Below are 20269 nucleotides of genomic sequence, written 5' to 3' on the forward strand. Positions count from 1 at the left end.
TGCAACACTGGATCTATCAGCACATATCGCAAGCATGGAATACCATGCAGACAGGACGTCAGTGATAGATATCACCTTTGTGGGCCGCTCATTAAAAACTGACACGAATTGGAGAGTGAGTGACAATTATACGCACAGCGATCACCAGGCGATACGTTATAGCGTTGGAGACAGAAATCCGGTAGCAGTATAAGGTAACTGCCAGTCCATGAGCGGAGATGGAAGACAAAGTTTTCGATAAGGAAGTGTGCACCGAAGCTATAAACATGCAAGAAGCATCGCAGGTCCATAATGCTGAGCAGCTTATAAAAACGATGGTAACGGTGTCCGACATGACCATGCCCACAAGGAATACATCGAAGTGGTGGCGTCGACCAGCTTACTGGTGGACCTGCTGAGCTTCGTACTAGCTGCCTAAAAACCAGACGACGAGCTCAACGGGTGAGAAACGAAGCCGACAGAGAAACGAGAGGTGCCGATTACCGAGCAGCCAGGGTGGCATTTAACCGAGCTATTAAAACAAAGAGAACTGTTACAGAGCATTATACCAGAACGTAGATTTTAAGATTTTCAGATTATTTTTTTTGGTTCGATTATAGTCATTTTACAATCATTATGGCATTCGCGACTTTATGAACGTTACAGTTGGCGGATCGTTATTGAAAAACTTATCCGGTACAACTGTGTTCGATGTTTACTCTGCAATGCACAAAAAATACAAAAATCTTCAGGCAGGATTTGAATCCTCAATCTCCGATTCTGTCTTTCGATAATTTCCATGGACACTTATCTATTATAACGCAGAAAAATTTGCTTCAATAGCAGTAGAAGCCGCGTCCTTTCAGCAATAACTATGGTTGTTGGAACCACTTATAAGAAAACGGATTTTTATTTGCTTCTACTATTAATTTTTAAACTTAACTGAATAATAAACTCAATAAGCTTAATCAACTTTTCAATAACTGAGCCCGTTCTTATTTCCTCGAATCTAATTGATGTGTTTCCGCAATATCCAAAAAGGAAACGGGGCAACTAACCGGTCAATTACCAACGTGTATAGTTTCGAACAAACTATTCATATTTTTGGAACAGAAACTGGGTAAACATCGTGCGGGCATTTTTTATTTTTGCACAGGCTGACATCGACCTTGAAACAGTTCCTGTCGATCTGCCTCGAACGGCTTAGTTTCTCGAAAATAAATTATAAATTCCTCAATTGTTACACAAAACGTGATATACTCAAGGCAACATTCGATGCAGAAGATTAGATTTGAAGTGCACCCCGGCTGATTGTTGTGGAAAATTTGCATTTCCATAACATTGCAGCGCGATCCATCCAGAAAGCTGGTGGGGAGGTGACCTTCGGCTGGGTCAGTTTAATGACGACCAAGACGTACGGAACGGTTTTTTGCGTTGCAAACGTGTTGGCGTGATCCGTAATCCGACGGCTTCTGGAGATGACCTTTGAGCACGCATTCCGGGATAAAGCATCCGGAAAGGAGCAAATATACAGTTGAGATATGAATATGAGTCCCGATTAGCGTGCAACTTTGTATGTCACCTAACCAGAAACGCATCAGGACCTGCAGGCTTATTCTTAAGTCCATCAGAATTAACGACACTTGTTGCTCAACTGCAAGCATGGAATGTTACCGTTTTTGCTAATCATGCCACACGTAGAAAGAAACGTCGTCGCACCCCTCAAACTATTAACTTTTACAAACTTAATGCTAAAGGACTTTGTTTTGTTTCAATTATTTGTATCCTGAAAATTTATCACCATGAAATTGATGTGTTCGTGTTTTTAAAAATCGTAATAGATTTCTAAGCTATCTAAATATTATAAAATCATTTTTTCACGGTCGCCATGTATATCACAGAATTAAGGTGCTTTACGATTTCCTGTTAAAAAATCACTAACCCGTCGCCATACCGTTAAGAAACCGGTTAGGAATTTTTCATTTCTGGCCTGGTTTTCAGATCACATCGCTTGAAGATCCTTGAAATTGTTTTTAAAGGGATATTTGATTCGAGAAATCTTGAATAAACCTACTTGGTTTAAAATCCTTGAGAAAAAAAAGAGAACTCTACACGGAAAAAAAATGCATGGGCTTTAAATACAGAGTCATGATAATTTTACTATATCCATCATTAGTATTTTCAACCATGATTTAGTATTTTTTACCGAAAATCTGGGCGATAATACTATGACATAGTATTTTTACTATGCGAACTTTGACAGCTCATAGTAATTTTCTCGTGTCTTAATTACCATGCGCATGATATTTTGATATTACACAATTCGTGTTCTTGAAATTACTATCCCCATGGTAATGTTGAAACACCGTCATTTGTGTGGTCAAAAATACTATGCGCATTATAATTCATAGTAATTTTACTATGTGCTTCGTTCGAGTGTTTATTTTGTACGGGTCAGCCGTTCGCGATTTCGGAACGCGAACAAAAATTATCGGATTTTCGGTTTGTCGGATCGGGAAATGTATTCTCTCAGGTAAGTAAATTGTGTTTTTTTGTTACTTCTAATGAACTGCGTATGAAATATGCTAACAGAACAATTTTCCTATATTGTTGACGAAAGATTTCCCAGATTGTGTCGTCGACCAGCTGGAAAGGGCCTCAACGAGCCTTTGAACCCGCACCCGGAGCGGCACAGCAGATTAGTCTGTCGGCGAATGCGCTCGTGTTCCTCAACCTCCCTGGATTTCGGACATTGGACAACGTCGGAGGACATTGTGCCGATAGCTGCTAACCGGTGAGCTGGCGCACTGTTTGCGGAACGCAATTTCAGTACATCTGCCGGGCCGTTAAATTCAGGCTTTCAGGTGAGTGAAATTGTGTTTTTATTTTCTAATTATTTTACTGCTTGTTGAACAAGCAAACTGAACATTTATTGTACGTTTTCGTATTTCTTATAATTAATTGTTTCCCGTTTTTTTTTCATTTTCATTTCAGACGCTAAGTGTGAAGCAACCCCTGTGCCCCCTTCGTGGGTGGTGCACCATGAATTGAAGTATTAAAAAAATAATTTAAATAAATAAAAATTTTAATTTGTAACAAATGAATTTTATTTCGAGGTCTTTATACAATGCCGCATGGTAATTTTGTGATGTATATCATGATAGGGTACTCATTTTAATGTGTTATTACGATAATGGAAAATTGCAATTTTACAATGCTCGAAGTAAAAGAGCTCATTCTATCATTGACAATTTTACTATGAACGTAGTCAAAATTACTATGCGCAGCCAAAATTAACACAAAGTAAAATTACTATGTGCATGGTAATATCAAGTACAAAACATTATTGACTCAAAAATATGGTTGCGTGTTGTTCATTTAAACCACGGATCTAGTAATTTTACTATGCTTTTTTTTGTGTGTAGTAATTGAGCCTTGAATTTGTCTGTAGGCCCTAAGTCAATATTGACTTATAATATATATTGTATTTTCCCTAAAAAGAACTTTTCTGCCCAATTGTCTTAGTTGTTTCTAAAATTTTTGTCATTTTTGTAATTTTATTTATTTTTTCATTTTTGTTATCGTCATTTTGCAATTCTTGTAATTTTTTGTCATTTTTGTGTGGTCAATTATTTGAATCCCGTTAATTAACCACTCTTACTTTTACTAACACTCTAAGCTTACATTAAGAATTCCGACTATCCGAATCTCTAGCTTTCGGTAACTGAGTTCGTTCTCGAGACAAAAACTTATAAACAACCTAAACTACCGCACACGCAGTAGCAGTATCAATGATAGCCAGACAAGTTTTCCAATAAATTTCCGCAGAACAATAATTCAACTGGAAAATAAATTTCCCGATTTTTCCAATTTCCGGCTGCCTTTCTTTTGTCTTTACCAAGACACATGCAGGCGACATATGTTTTCTATTGCATTAGTTTCGGTTATGTAGCTTGACCTTTGCTTTTGCTTCGTATTTGGTGGGATGATGGTGCGTTTCCGCCCGCTGAAAGCAATCGGTGTGGATGAAGGAGGAAGGTAACACACATTCGTTTCTTAGGACCATACTTCGTCGAGTGTGTTTCCTCGATACGCCGATTTGTGATTTGTAGTGGAGGGAAAATCTTTTTCTATTAGCTGTGTCCAATCGACCATATGCGTCAGGCGGTGTGTTGTTCTTACTCAAGCTCAAGGATATAGCTTCCTAGTTTGGTACACCAATGTGAGTCGGTTTTTGGCCAAATCACGTGCACCTCTCTATCGGGAAAAACTACAAACGGACGCTTTTTATCTGAAACAATGTAGTCCAAATTTCCATTTGCAGCCTGGAAAAACCTTTTACAGATAGTAGGTATGTCGCCCCGGCTTAAGAATGAGCAATTTGTCTGGGTGAAAAGTTCGTGACAGCCAGATAACGGTGGCTGGCATTCGAGAATTTTATTCATCCACTCACTGCTCAAAAAAAGACACCCTAGACTGGACGACTTGCCTCGACTCGACGTCCACTATTAGACCGACGACAGTTTGCTCACTGTCTTATCATCTAATGTGTTTTTGATAGTGGCTGAATTTTCAAGTCCCCTGCTAAACCTTCATTTTGCACTTTGCTTTTGGGGTTAAGACCGCGTGACCGGTCGAAAAGTGATACCTGAGGCAAAAAGGACGAGAAAAATGTTTCAAATTATTTAGTAAGCGTTTACAGCACTAAGCTTTTAGCCATACTGTTTTATGGATAGTGACTAATGACAGCATCAAACGAAGCAAAAAAAACGGTAAGAGCTGGAAAACTTATGTAAAAGGCTAATGAAAAATAACAATTAACGGTGGCACCCTCCGTTTTAGGACTCTGATTGGGAATAATTTCCAGATAAGACTAGTCGGGGATGCTAGAGGCCAAACTTTGCATGTTGCGGCTAACCGTAAACTGTCTGTTAATTATCTCAATTTATCAAGAATAAATTATCCGGAGACTGAAAACTTAAAAAGAACCAACGAATGGTATCCTGGAATAATCGAAACGATTTTTGTTTATCAATTTTTCTAATAATGTATTTAGGGCTACATCTGAGCCTTCATTATCATTCCTTGTTCATATAAGTTGTCGGGAAACATCGCTTCAATCTTAGATCGTTAAATTCTTTTTGATATTGATGCATTCCTATTAGGTTTCTTCACAATTTAGATTGTCTCTGACACTGTTTTTATTTATTAAGGGGTGAATTTAATAACAACCTTCTTTTGACAAACTGACTGAAAAAAACTGACCAGTGTGACTAAAATTAGAAAAAGTACAAAAATGACAAAATAAAATAAAAGACAAAAATGTCTAAATTGGCGAAAATGACAAAAATTTTAAAAAAATTACAAGAATTACTGTTACTCGCACCGAGCCAACATTGAACCCATCGCTCCCCTATCAACTACGAAACGAAGTGAAAACAAGTTCGCCTACAGCAACACCCCTGACAGGTACAGCAACGGAACGTCAGTAATCTCGACACACGACAGCGAAGATTGAGAAACAAGCGTAGCAGAAAACGTGACACAGCATTTCTCGGTTTGGTGATTTATGCTCTTAAGTAGTTTACGAAGTGAACAGGTATAAGATACGATTTATAGCCGATACCTAAACTTATAAGCTTTATTATCTTTAGCCAGTTTACGAAGATTTATAAGCCGATTAATTAGCCAGTTTACGAAGATTTATTAGCCGATAATTAGCCCTTCCGCTATCAGTTTCGTCAGTGCCTTCCGCAGTAAGTGCTTGAATTCATGATAGGTAAGCAGATCTTACATTATCAGAAACTTTTCACTACAAGTAATTCTTAATTATTATAATCTAGTACCCAACATTGTAATTGAGAGGTACGCTTTGAGTAAGCAGACGACTGCTGAAATTCGAAATAACTACACGGTGAGGTTTCATATAATATGTTAAATGCAATAAGAGAACTTAACCTCAAAATGTTACAGGTTGTTACGACACTGAACCAACGGCTTAAGCCAAGTTTATATCGAGTTGCTAGACGGTCAATCACTGACTGTAAGTTCATTTCAACTAAATAACCAGACATAGTCTAACACTGAAATATATTTTCAGGAATTTTATATTCTTTCAAAAGGAATTAATAATAAAATTGACTGATTAAACCGTCGTGCAACATTATATAAAATTCAGTCATGGCAAGCATCGAAGTTGGAAATGACGAACAACTACCGAAAGAGGATACGGTTATGCCCATGAGTATCGCAGCAAATAAAGATGAGGACGTTAATACAAACCCGACATCCGTCCCAAATGAGAAGACGCTCGGAGCTAAACCCAGAAAACCTAGAGCTCCCAAAGTAACAGCAAAGCCGAAATCGAAACGCATTCCACTCCGAACGGCAAGGAAGCGTGCTAATTTTCACTGTGGGAGTTGCAACGAACGGGACAGCAGCAGAATGGTAATGTGTGACCAGTGCGAGGTCTGGTACCACTTCTCCTGCGTAGAGGTTACCTCCGGTGTGGCCAATCAAACCAATTGGGAGTGCCCGCGATGCGAGGCTACAATCAATCGACGAAAATCAATAAGGAATGAGCAAAAGACTCTAGTTCAGCGCCAAGAGCTCAAACTTAATCCAGATCCCGAGGTACAATCAATAAGTAGTAGAAAAAGCTCCCGTAGCGAGTCTATGAAGATTGCCGAGCTCCGTCTGCAGAAGCTTAAAGAACTTGCGGAACTAAAACAGCAATACATTGAGCAAAAATTTACGATTCTGGAGGAGGCAGTTATGGAAGGAAGTGAGGTCGATGTCGATAGTAAAATAGATAAAATGTCGGAAATTGAAGAATGGATAGGTAACATTAACTTGGGCGGAGAAGATTTTGGATTACGTGTCGAAGACGACCGAATTGAAGAAGGAAAACATAAACAAGGCAAACAAATTCCAAGCCGAAACAAAAGGGTTTCCGTACCACGTAATTTCAATCCGGAAAAGCGTTCGACTCCGTTAGCCAGACCTAATATGTTACAACCACTAATACAACCAACCGACTGTGGAGATAACGATATTTGCCTGCTAAATAAAAGTCAATTAGCAGCACGACAAGCGCTAGCGAAGGATTTACCTGAGTTCGACGGGAGCTCCGAGGACTGGCCCCTTTTTATTTCGACCTTTAACTCGTCAACTCAGATGTGCGGGTTCACAAACGAAGAAAATATGCTGAGACTCCGCAAATGTCTCCGAGGCAAGGCATTTGAGGCCGTTAGGAGCCGTTTGCTTCATCCAGATCACGTTACGAGTGTGATGTCAACACTGAAAATGGTCTTTGGACGACCCGAAGCAATTATCAATGCGATGATATCCAAAATAAGAATACATGCTCCGCCGATTCTCGAAAGGATGGAGTCCATCGTAAACTTCGCTCTAACGGTGGAAAATTTGCGTGCTAACATAGAAGCCTGTGGTGTACCGGATTTCGCCTACAATGCTACGCTGCGTTCCGAGTTAGTTAATAAACTCCCGCCTGCCCTGCAGCTTCAATGGGCTAGACATTCTAGAGAAATCATGAGCCCTTCATTGCTACACTTTAGTAGCTGGTTGTACACCGTAGCGGAGGATGCGAGTACAATTATGACGTCCAATCCTACCAGCAAGGCCCGGCGAGATAAAAAGGAAAGCTATCTGCACTATCATGAGGAACAAAGTGATGAAGAACCGTGTCAAAACAAAATCGTGGAGAGTGCAAGCCTAACTCATCAAGAAGTAAAACAAAAATCGTTGGAGCTCTGTCGGATATGCTCCGGGCGCTGCATCGCAGTATCCAAATGTGCAACTTTTTTGGCATTGGACTTCGAAACTAGATGGGAGTTAGTAAAGGAACGCAGACTGTGTCGCAAGTGTCTAAACAGGCATAATGGACCCTGCAGACAACGAAGAAAGTGCGGGACAGGGGGATGCAACTACTTGCATCACCACTTGTTGCATAATCCTAACAATCTTGGGACGAGTCCACCCACAACAGAAACTGAAGAACGAAGTTGTAATACTAATCAATTCGGCAAAAACGAAGTATTGTTCAGAATCATTCCAGTTATTCTCCAAAGTACTACTAAAACGCTGCATACCTTCGCCTTTATTGACGATGGTTCTGAAATTACTTTAATGGAGGATAAAATCGTCAAGGAACTTGAACTGGAAGGACCAGTACAAAGTTTATGCCTGAAATGGACCAGCGGAACAACGCGAACAGAAAACTCGAGGAAGGTGAATCTGACTATTTCTGGAGCCGGCGGACAGATGAAAAAATATTCGATCTCTAACGTTAGAACCGTTAAGTCCCTAGACATCAGACCTCAAACTCTGAATATGTTAGAACTAGGGAATCGCTTCAAGCATCTGCAAGACGTCCCGATAACATCCTACAAAGATGCGTGTCCCAGGATTCTAATAGGTCTAGATAACGCCCAACTAGGGAATCCCTTAAAGAGCAGGGAAGGGAAATTTGAAGAACCGATAGCCGTCAAGACACGTCTAGGGTGGGCGGTCTATGGTAATTGCTCCAATGAATCCAGTACAACTCCGTACATCAACCACCATTCCGTTAACCAATGCTCCTGCGAGAAAAGTTGCGATCAAGACCTTCACGCGGCCATGAAAAATTTCTTCGCCATTGAAAGCTTGGGACTGATTAAATCCACTTCTGCCTTTATGTCAAGAGAGGACCAAAGGGCAATTTCCCTACTCGAAACGCACACCCACACTAAGAATGGTCATTACGAAACTACACTTTTATGGAAGTACGACCACTGCCGTCTGCCCGATAGTAAGCCTATGGCGCTAAGCCGATGGGAATGCTTGGAAAAACGATTAAGGAAAGATGCAACTTTGGCTAAGGTACTGAACGATAAAATCAACGATTATGTTGAGAAAGGTTATGCACGTCGTTTATCCACTGAGGAACTAGCAGAGAGGCATCAGAAAATTTGGTATTTGCCAATTTTTCCAATCACCAACCCAAACAAACCTGGGAAGACGAGATTGGTCTGGGATGCCGCCGCCAAGGCTCACGGAATTTCGCTTAACTCTCTGTTATTAAAAGGACCCGACCAATTAACCTCTCTTTTTGCAGTACTGTTGAAGTTTCGAGAATACAAGGTTGCGGTGTGCGGAGACATCCGCGAAATGTATCACCAGGTCTTGATCCGGAAAGAGGACCAAAACTGCCAACGCTTCTTCTGGGGTAGAGACGAGGATACAAACCTACCATTCACTTACGTCATGCAAGTGATGACATTTGGAGCATGCTCGTCCCCATGTACAGCGCAATTCATAAAAAACCGAAACGCAGAGAAGTACATGCACCAATATCCGGCTGCAGCTAATGTCATAATCACCAATCATTACGTTGACGATATGTTGCTTAGCGTCGAAGGTGAAACGGAGGCAATCGAATTGACCAACCAGGTTAGAATGATTCACCGTAACGCAGGTTTCGAACTGAGGAACTTTAGATCAAACAAGACTTCTGTATCCGCCGCTCTGGAAGGCCGATCTGAATCCGTCGAATCGAGAGAAATCGACATGGATGTGGGGAGAGAAGGAAGCACCGACAAAGTACTTGGAATGTGGTGGGACACGTCTGCCGATTGTTTCACGTTTAAGGTGTCGCCAAGAATGGATCCTGCAATCTTATCCGGCAACCGTATACCAACAAAGCGTGAAGTTTTGCGAACTCTCATGCAAATATTCGACCCCTTGGGGTTGATAGGCCACTTTCTAATGTTCCTCAAATGTTTGCTTCAGGAAATTTGGAGATCGTCGGTTGGATGGGACGATCCCATAGGAGATAGCGAGTTTCAAAAATGGAAACGCTGGCTGGAAATTCTCCCAACCATGACTGAAGTCAAAATCCCTCGTTGCTACCGTTCGTTCGTGCCGATTACCACTCAAACAGACGTACAGCTTCACACTTTCGTTGATGCTAGCGAGAACGGCATGGCTGCTGTTGCTTATTTAAGATTCGAAAACAACGGAGCAGTGGAATGCGCATTGGTGAGCTCTAAAACTCGAGTCTCGCCTCTTAAATTTCTTTCAATACCTCGGTCTGAACTGCAGGCAAGCGTGATAGGAGCTAGACTCTCAAACGCTATTATAGGTTCATCTTCAATCAAAGTGAATAAGCGATATTTCTGGACAGACTCTAAAACAGTACTGTGTTGGCTATCGTCAGACCATCGGAAATATAGCCAATATGTTTCGCATCGAGTTAGCGACATCTTAGAGTCCACCGAGCTGTCTGAATGGTGTTGGATTCCGTCCAAATTAAATGTAGCTGACGATGGCACTAAATGGAAAGTTTACCCGGATTTCAATAGCAGCAGTAGGTGGTTTCGAGGCCCAGAGTTGTTATCACGTCCGACAGCTGAATGGCCCCTGCCGGAAAAAGCTTTCTTATCGACGGATATTGAACTGCGACCTCTTGTCCTCCATCATCACGTTTTATCATCTGCCCTTATTCCCGTGGAAAATTTTTCATCCTGGACTGTACTTCTTCGAAAAACGGCTTACGCTCTTCGATATATTTATAACCTGCAACGAACTGCAAAACAACGACCAATTCTTGTCGGGCCACTTGCTCGCGAAGACTTACTCAAGGGGGAGCAGTATCTATTTCGATTGGCCCAAAGTTCAGCATACTCAGCGGAAGTCGAGCTTCTCATCAATCAAAAATCCCATGGCTGGAAAAGTTGCATTCCACGGAAAAGCCCACTGTTCAAGCTTTGTGCCTTCGTAGACGAAGATAAGGTGTTAAGAATTCGTGGCCGTATATCTTTATGTGAGTTTGCTCAGCCAGACACGAAAAATCCTATTATTCTTCCGCGCAAACATCACATTACTCGGCTAATCGTTTTAAATATTCATTCTGTATATCATCATCAAAACCACGAAACCGCGATAAACGAAATCCGCCAGCGTTATTACATTTCGGGCCTACGATCATTATATAAAAATATTCGAAAAGACTGTCAGGTGTGTAAAAACCAGCGCGCGAAACCACAGGCTCCTTTGATGAGCGAACTACCACTCGGTCGACTATCGGCGTACACGCGCCCTTTTTCCTATATGGGCATCGACTACTTCGGACCTATGCTAGTGGTCAATGGTCGTAAACAAGAGAAAAGGTGGGGCGTGTTAGCCACCTGCCTCACTATAAGGGCTGTACATTTACAAGTGGTACATTCGTTAACGACAAGTTCGTGTATAATGGCCATACGCAACATCATGAGTAGAAGAGGAATTCCTATTTGCATCTATAGTGATCGAGGCACAAACTTCATTGGAGCGGATAGGGAACTTAAATCAGTTCTCAAAGACGTAAATCAGAACAGATTAATGGAAGAATTTACTTCGCCAGATACACAATGGAGCTTTAACCCACCGGCGTCCCCTCACATGGGAGGGGCATGGGAAAGACTCATCCGTTCAGTAAAACAGAACATGGCTAAACTGAACCCTAACCATCGTCCAAACGATGAAATTCTTGAGAATATGTTGGTAGAGATTGAGAATATAGTTAACTCGCGACCACTTACACATGTGCCTATTGAAGACAGCACTTCTTTGGTGTTAACCCCTAATCACTTTCTAGTGGGTTCGTCTAACGGTTTGAAACCATGGGTTCCTTTCGATGATAGTTCCACTGCAGTCCGTAGATCGTGGCAGCTGTCACAGATGATGGCAAACGTATTCTGGAGACATTGGGTCCACGATTACCTTCCAACTTTGACCCGAAGATCAAAATGGTTCGAGGATACCAAGCCTATTGAAGTCGATGATATTGCAATCATCGTAGACCCAAATCTACCGCGCAATTGTTGGCCAAAAGGACGCATTATCGCAACAAACGTTTCACCTGACGGCCGCCGAAGATGGGCAACCATACAAACATCAACTGGGGTTTATAATCGCCCAGTAGCGAAGCTTGCAATCTTGGACATCGGCGTTAGAGAAGCAGCGACACCAGTTGGGAACTCGTGCACTCCGGGGGGGACTGTTACTCGCACCGAGCCAACATTGAACCCATCGCTCCCCTATCAACTACGAAACGAAGTGAAAACAAGTTCGCCTACAGCAACACCCCTGACAGGTACAGCAACGGAACGTCAGTAATCTCGACACACGACAGCGAAGATTGAGAAACAAGCGTAGCAGAAAACGTGACACAGCATTTCTCGGTTTGGTGATTTATGCTCTTAAGTAGTTTACGAAGTGAACAGGTATAAGATACGATTTATAGCCGATACCTAAACTTATAAGCTTTATTATCTTTAGCCAGTTTACGAAGATTTATAAGCCGATTAATTAGCCAGTTTACGAAGATTTATTAGCCGATAATTAGCCCTTCCGCTATCAGTTTCGTCAGTGCCTTCCGCAGTAAGTGCTTGAATTCATGATAGGTAAGCAGATCTTACATTATCAGAAACTTTTCACTACAAGTAATTCTTAATTATTATAATCTAGTACCCAACATTGTAATTGAGAGGTACGCTTTGAGTAAGCAGACGACTGCTGAAATTCGAAATAACTACACGGTGAGGTTTCATATAATATGTTAAATGCAATAAGAGAACTTAACCTCAAAATGTTACAGGTTGTTACGACACTGAACCAACGGCTTAAGCCAAGTTTATATCGAGTTGCTAGACGGTCAATCACTGACTGTAAGTTCATTTCAACTAAATAACCAGACATAGTCTAACACTGAAATATATTTTCAGGAATTTTATATTCTTTCAAAAGGAATTAATAATAAAATTGACTGATTAAACCGTCGTGCAACAATTACCAAAATTACAGAATTTCAAGAATTGAGAACGTCAAAAAAACAAAAAAAAATACAAATATGACCAAAATGACCAAAAACTAACAGAAAAAACTAAAATGACCAAAATAATTATATAATTATAATATAATTATATAAATAAACCTTAGTAAATCATGTAATTTTTTTAATTTTCGATATTATGGTCATATTTTTTGGTTTTTGAAGTTTTTGTCATTCTGGTCATATTTATAGTTTTTGTAATTTTTGTTTTTTTTTTTCATTTTCAAATTTTTCAACAAAGAAAACAAACATAAGAAAAATTACGAAAAGGACAAAAATAACAAAATCAAAAAAAATTGTCATAAGGTTAAAATTACAAAAATTACAAAATTAATACAAATAATATAACAAAATTTTAAAAATGACTGCTATGACAGAAAAAGATGAAAACTACAAAAATTTTGAATAACAAAAAGAAAAAATTCACAAGAAGCATAAAAATGAAAAAAAAATGTTCAAAATGACAAATTAACAAAGAAATCAAAAATTACAAAAAGAACAAAAATGACTAACATAAAAAAAAATCACAAAAAAGGCAAAAACGACAAAAAAAGATTTAAAAAAAATATAAAACTCTCAAAATTGAAGAAGTTAAAAAAAAACAAAAACCCTTTTCAAATATAACCAAAATGCGAAAAACAACAAAAATTATAAATATAACAAAAATGATTAAGTATGAAAAAAATTTTTAATATTTTATATATCAAAAAGAACAAAGAAACGAAACAGTCAACAATGTCAAAAATGAGAAATATGTTAAAAATAACGAAAATCACAAAAAAATGACAAAACGAAAAAAAAACTACCTGGACCTTTTTTTGTATGACAAAAATCACAAGAACGACAAAAATGATAAAAACTACAAAAATGACAAAAAAAATACAAAAATGACACAAATTACAAAAGTGAAATATTTAAAAAAACACAAAAATGACTTAAACAACAAGAATAACAAAAATCACAAAAATAACAAACGTGGAAAAAAAATTACAAAACCCAAAAAAAATACTAAATGGCTTATATGTATTTTTAAATGACGAAAGTGTAAAAATGACAAAATGAAAAAAAAAACAAAAACGACAAAAATGGAAAAAATGACAAAAATTTAAAAAATGACAAAAAATACAAAAATAAAAAAACATAAAAAATGGCTGAAAAATTTATTTTTTTTAACATGTAATGAATGTGTAATATGTTATGATAATAATGACAAAAATAACAAAAAGGACTGAAATAACCATGACAAGGGCAAAAATTACAACAATACCTCAATAACAAAAATTACAAAGTTCGTTAGTTAGTTTATTAATAATGATGAAAAATTACTAAATAGACGAAAATGGCAAAATTGCCAAAATTTTAAAATAAAGTCCAGTTCAAATTTAAAAAAACAAAACGAAGTATTCGATTCAATTCAATAGTAGCCAGATTAAGGACTTTCAGTAGGTAATAAGAATTTCAGAATAAATTTTTTATCAAGTAAACTAGATTTTTTTAACATTGTTTTGTGCAACATTATTTTGAAACCTGTGGGGTATTTAAATAGCTTTTTTGAGATTGGTTTTTAATTTAAAGTCAAAGTTTAATGCCTTATACAGTTTTCAGTTTCTTTTTAATTTCATAATCGACGGTACTGGATACATTTCTCGTAATAGATTCTAAGAATCTTTTAATTTCATAATCGACGGTACTGGATACATTTCTCGTAATAGATTCTAAGAATCCGAAAAAATGATATATATTTTTCAGTTTTATCAAATAAATTTTGTTTTTAAATGAACGTTGGGTCACTTCCAATTTTGGACCGATTCTGAATCAATTTTCGATTTGGGAATAGAAAGCATCATAAAAGTACGCAGCCAAATGGACTCCATATAAGTATTTCTGAAGGGCACAGTTCTGTTTACCAAAATTTTATTGATTAACATGGAGTTTTTCAATCTTTAAATTGGAGAACTGGCAACACTTCTTAGGAAGAACCACGCGGTTTTAATTCTCCGGAAAAAAATATTATTTTACGAGTTTAAAAGCGGATTTAACTAGCTAAGTTTAATATCAACACAAAGGACTTGAATTCGAAGATACGAGAAAAACATTTCATGCAGTGAAAATCATTAAAAGTGGAGAAATTAAGACCTTAAATCCAACAAAGAAGGAACCAGGAGAAAAAGAAAACAAGAAAAATCAGATTTAAACAAAAAGCCAAGAGAAAATTAGTGTTAAGAAAAAGAAGCCAAGAAGAAAGAATAGTGTTAAGAATTAAAATAAGAAGAGAGAAATACAAATTTTATAGTAATAAGTTATAGAGAAAAATACTAAAAAACCTTTTATCATTTTAGTGCTAAATAATACTTTGAACCAAAGATGAGCGCAAATAGAATTACGCGCTCGCAAGGAAGCAAAGCCTCATTTTCACAGGCCACGACGAGCAAACCAAAAAATCCTCCTAAGAAAACCGTGACATCCAATAACCATTCCAAAGCAGAAGGAAGTGGAACAGCTTCATATAGCGCCGAAACGGCTTACCTAGAGCCACTCGACTACGACAAACCGGTGACACCAAAACATGCACTGGACCTAGGAAAATGGTTAGCAGGGAAAGGATTCGAGGCTAAGGAAATATGCAAAATAGGCAAGTTCAGGTTCAAGCTTGATCTAAAAACCGTCGAGTGTTATCAAAACCTGAAACGCTTAGATCTGAGTAGCGTGAATTTAAAGCTTTATGAACCAATAATGAGAAACCAAACGACGCTTTTTGTTCGAAACGTCCCACTGGACTTCGACGTCAAGGAGACAGCACAAATTTGCACCGGCTCTGGGGCCGTTAAAAAAGTTGAGAGGATACAAAGGAGAGACGAAGACGGAAATTTGCAAATCACGAAGAACTTGAAAATAACGATCGAGGGAACGGAGAAGCCGCCCTCAATCAAAATATACGGCTGCAGCTTCAAAGCTGAGCTTTATGTTTTCCCAGTGAAGCAATGCAAGAAATGCTGGCGCTTCGGGCATCTCCAAAAGTTCTGCAAGGGTACTGCAAGATGCAAAAATTGCAGTAAAAAACACAATGGTACAGAATGTCCAGACAATGCAAGGTGTGCCAACTGTCAAGGAGACCACGACGCAGGACATAAAGACTGCCCTGAGAGACGCAAACGACAGGCGGTTTTGCGAGAGATGGCGCGGAAAAACGTCTCGTACAACGAGGCAGAAAGAGGAATCTTTACTCAGGAAAATCCATTCAGTATTCTGGACCAGGACGAAGACTTCCCCGAATTAGAAAGTACAGCAAGTTTGAGGTCAGTTCAGACGAGAACGAATCCCTGGCACAAGAGAAAATCTCACACCAGACTCCCAAAGACGAACCTCACGAGAATCGACGAACACCCTGTGCCATCAGCAGGGGACTTTAAAGCGACAGTGTTCGAACAATTTATGGCACAGCTGAGACAGGACATTTTAAAAGAGTTACGCTCAAAGCTGTGGGTTGAAGCGATTAGGAAGCTACGTGACCGAATAAACGAGCAAATTCAGACGGCTAATGACGAATTACAGTACGACCAGTTGATCATCAATGTAACAACGGAACTATCAAACATTTTAGAGAGATTCTCGAACGAACAAGAGAATTCCCCCAGAATCGAAATTCAACACAATGGCCAATAAAACGCTAAAAATATTACAACATAACATTCAAACATTAAGACCAACTGAAAAACGAGAAGAATTATTTGTTACATTGATGAAAAACAATATTGACATCGCACTATTACAGGAAATAAGGCTAAAAGAGGGGGAGCATTTCAATATTAAAAACTTTCGACACGTCTCCTGGCGCAGACCGGAAGGCCATGGAGGAGTGGCTATCATAATCAAAAACGGATATAATTACCAAAACTTAAAGGTGCCCAACATATTGCCAATTGAAATTATAGGAATCAGAATTACATCAGGGTTCGATCCTCTAAATCTGATATCGTTATACTTCCCCCCTGGAGGTTGCAACATGACAGAAACGAAGGACAAGATTGAGAAATTCTTTGACTTCGTGAACACCTTAGATGGAGAAACCATCATAGGGGCAGATTGGAATGCCCATCACCAAAACTGGAGCCCAGAGTTCGAATCATGCAGTCGAGGTAGAATTTTAAATGGGCTTGCTGAAAGCTCGAATTTTGTGATCCTCAACGATGGCTCTCCAACAATGATTGCGTTACCAGAAAACAGAGAATCAGCTATAGATTTAACTTTAACTACCCCAGGAGTAGCAGCGAAATGTAAATGGACGCCCCAGGACGAAGCCTTAGGGAGCGATCACAGAACAATATTGGTAGAGATTGATAGCAACATCCCCATATACAATCAAACGACCAGAAGGGTAAATAAAGATAAAGTGATTATGCAACTGAACAATATACGGCCACAATTTCTCTACAACCCCGCGGAGATGATTGAGATCTTTGAAGAGGTTACAGATAACGCATCCTTTACTGTACGGAATAAAAAAGCTAATTTCTTGAAGACGTGGTGGACAGATGAATTGGGAGAGCTGTACGATGAAAAAAGAAGTGCGCTAAGGAAGTATAATCGAGAGAAATCCATGACCAATTACATCAAGCTACAAAGGGCGAGAGCAATCTTTAAAAGGCAGATTAGATCGACAAAGAGGCGACATGTGGAGGAGATATCAAGTATGATAGACGAATCAACACCGAGTCGCCAAATTTGGAATATTGTCAAAGGTATAGATACAGCATTGACAGGGAAGACTCGTGGTTCAACAGAACTTAACACGGAGGAAGGAACAGTTTTCATGGAACACTTTTTCGGTGGAAAACTGAATCCTATTATCGAACCAAAATGCCCTACTGAAGATGAGTTGATTGGTTTCGAGAAACCACTAACAGTTGAAGAATTTTATTTTGCACTAAGGAAGAAAAAGGACTATTCAACTCCAGGAAAAAGTAAAATATCATACTACATGCTGCGTAGATTAAACCCCGAAATGCAGATGAAAATATTCGAAATGCTAAGCATCGTCTTCCAAAGTGGAAAAATCCCAGAAAAATGGCAGGATATCTTGATAAAGCCAATTCCAAAAAATAACGAAAGCTCCGGTGCTCCGATCGCAAGAAGGCCCATAGCATTGATGAGTGTGGAACTCAAATTAATAAACGCGGTTCTCAAAAATAGATTAACGGACATTGCAGAGATACGGCAGCTAATTCCACACAGGTCCTTCGGTTTCAGAAAACACGTCTCAGCAATTTCGTGTGTAAACTACGTCGTAAATTACATACACGACGCGTGGGACGAAAAAAAGGAATGCATGGTTGCATTCTTGGATATAAGCAAGGCATACGATTCGGTTCTCTCACAAAAGCTTATTAACACCGTGAGCGAAATGAAGGTTCCACAAAAAATAGTATCTTGGCTGTACAACTATCTCAAAGATCGAAAGGTTTGCCTACAAACTACCGAAAACATGATCGAGAAAGCGATCAGTGATGGACTCCCACAAGGCTGCCCACTCTCACCGATCTTGTTCAACTTGTATACTGCAAGTCTACACGAGCTCTCAAAAGAAGATTGCATATTAGTCCAATTCGCGGATGATTTCGCAGTACTGGCCAAAGATAACAATCCAACAGAAACTGCGGCAACCTTAAACAGATTTCTTACCAGTTTATCGCAAAGACTCATAGAACTTAATCTAAACCCGAATCCTCAAAAATCAGCAGCAATATGGTTCTCCAAAAAAAACGCCGCGAACATAAACATTCTTTTGAATGGGCAACGCATGAATATTGCCAATACTCACCGTTACTTAGGATATACGCTCGACCGCACATTAAGACATAGGAAACACATAGAGGACATAAAGGAAAAAGCAAGCAAAAAGATCGGATTGATAAAACTATTGGCACGCAAGCAAAGCCTAGCACATCCACTGACGGTCCTGAAGATAGGAAATGCACTCGTCAGGAGCAGGCTTGAATACGGAAATCTAATATACGGAAATGCGGCTAGCACGAATCTGAAAAAGTTACAAGTGGTCCAAAACAACTACATAAGGAGTTCCTTTGGTTATCTGAAAAGTACCCCGATTCAAGTTGTCCTGGCAGAGTCAGGGCAAGTACCAATTCACGTAAGAACAGAAATGCTAACTAAAAAGGAACTGATCAGGATAATGTATTACAAAACACCTCTACACGAGTTCCTAACAAACACCCTAGCTAAAAAAATTTCGAATGGATCCTTTTTGACATTTTTGGCACTTAAAAACGAAGATCTTTTATTTCAAATTCATCCGAAGGACAAACAGTTGACCAACCAAATCTGCCCCTTTTATACTGAGCGGTACATAAGGATGGAACTGATTGTAAAATCGCATTTGGGAAAAGAAAAAGCTAAAAAAGAAAATCAAAACCCGGCTGTTTGGAGAGGGGTTTACAAAGAAGTAATGCAACAACAATACAACACTTTTAAGAAGATCTTTACGGATGCATCGAAATCTAACAGGGGCACATCGGTGGCCTACTACAATGCAGATTCCGGAGAAGTACGTGCCGAAAGTATCACCGAAAATTACTCCATCACAAATGCTGAATTGCTGGCAATTCTGCTGGCCATAGAACATGGTAAATTAAAAGAATACAACAAAATGGTTATATTGACCGATTCGAAAAGCGCTTGCGAAAGCTTAAAGAATATAGAAATTCTCCAGCAAAATTTTCTTGTATGGGAAATACTCAAAGAAATTAAATCGTCAAGCAGCGACATCAAAATACAGTGGATACCCAGCCACATGGGGATTCAGGGTAACGAGATCGCTGACAAAGCCGCGGTTGATAAAACTCGAGAAGAAATAAGCCTCCCTATGGGAATAACCCTCGGAGATGCGATGGTTATAAGCAAAGAAGGCTGCTGGAATAACTGGACAGAGGAATACAAGCAACTGTCAGAAACAAAAGGCAGATGGCACTTTACCTTAATGAACATACCTGGAAGGGCAGCATGGTTTAAAGATCTAGTCCTAAAACCCAATCAAATCAAAATTCTTAATCGTATCCGAAGTGGGCATGCTCTCACCAAAGAAAGAAGAGCCAAGTGGGGCCTAGAAAGCAACGACGAATGTGAAACCTGCGGAGAGACAGAAGATCTAAATCACGTATTGTACAATTGCCATAAATACAACACCACTAGAAGCAACTATCTAATAATAGAACACATGAAACCTCTACCGGAAATTTTAAAAGAACTTCACGAAGATAGCCTACTACAAATAGTCCAATTTTTAAAAGAAACCAAAACGCAAGTTTGATTTGGAGAATACGAAGAGCCAGACAACAACATAACTGAAGTTGACAGTTGCATGTCAACACAAATAACAGAACCACAGTGGCGAGATGGGCTCACTGG

The 20269-nt window shown here is 39.2% G+C and overlaps 1 protein-coding gene across 1 annotated transcript; it reads left to right on the top strand.

The window, feature by feature from the left end:
* Positions 1-6159: 6159 nt before the first annotated feature.
* On the top strand, positions 6160-12135 carry LOC129741164 (uncharacterized). Its single transcript, XM_055732871.1, has one exon. It carries the CDS (start codon positions 6160-6162, stop codon positions 12133-12135), a length of 5976 nt encoding a protein of 1991 aa, XP_055588846.1.
* Positions 12136-20269: the final 8134 nt, after the last annotated feature.

Source organism: Uranotaenia lowii, chromosome 2 (genome assembly GCF_029784155.1).
Source record: "Uranotaenia lowii strain MFRU-FL chromosome 2, ASM2978415v1, whole genome shotgun sequence".
NCBI lineage: Eukaryota > Metazoa > Arthropoda > Insecta > Diptera > Culicidae > Uranotaenia > Uranotaenia lowii.

What these genes read in the sequence shown, in the direction of transcription:
- LOC129741164 (XM_055732871.1), top strand. Translation starts at nt 6,160, where the DNA reads ATGGCAAGCATCGAAGTTGGAAATGACGAACAACTACCGAAAGAGGAT.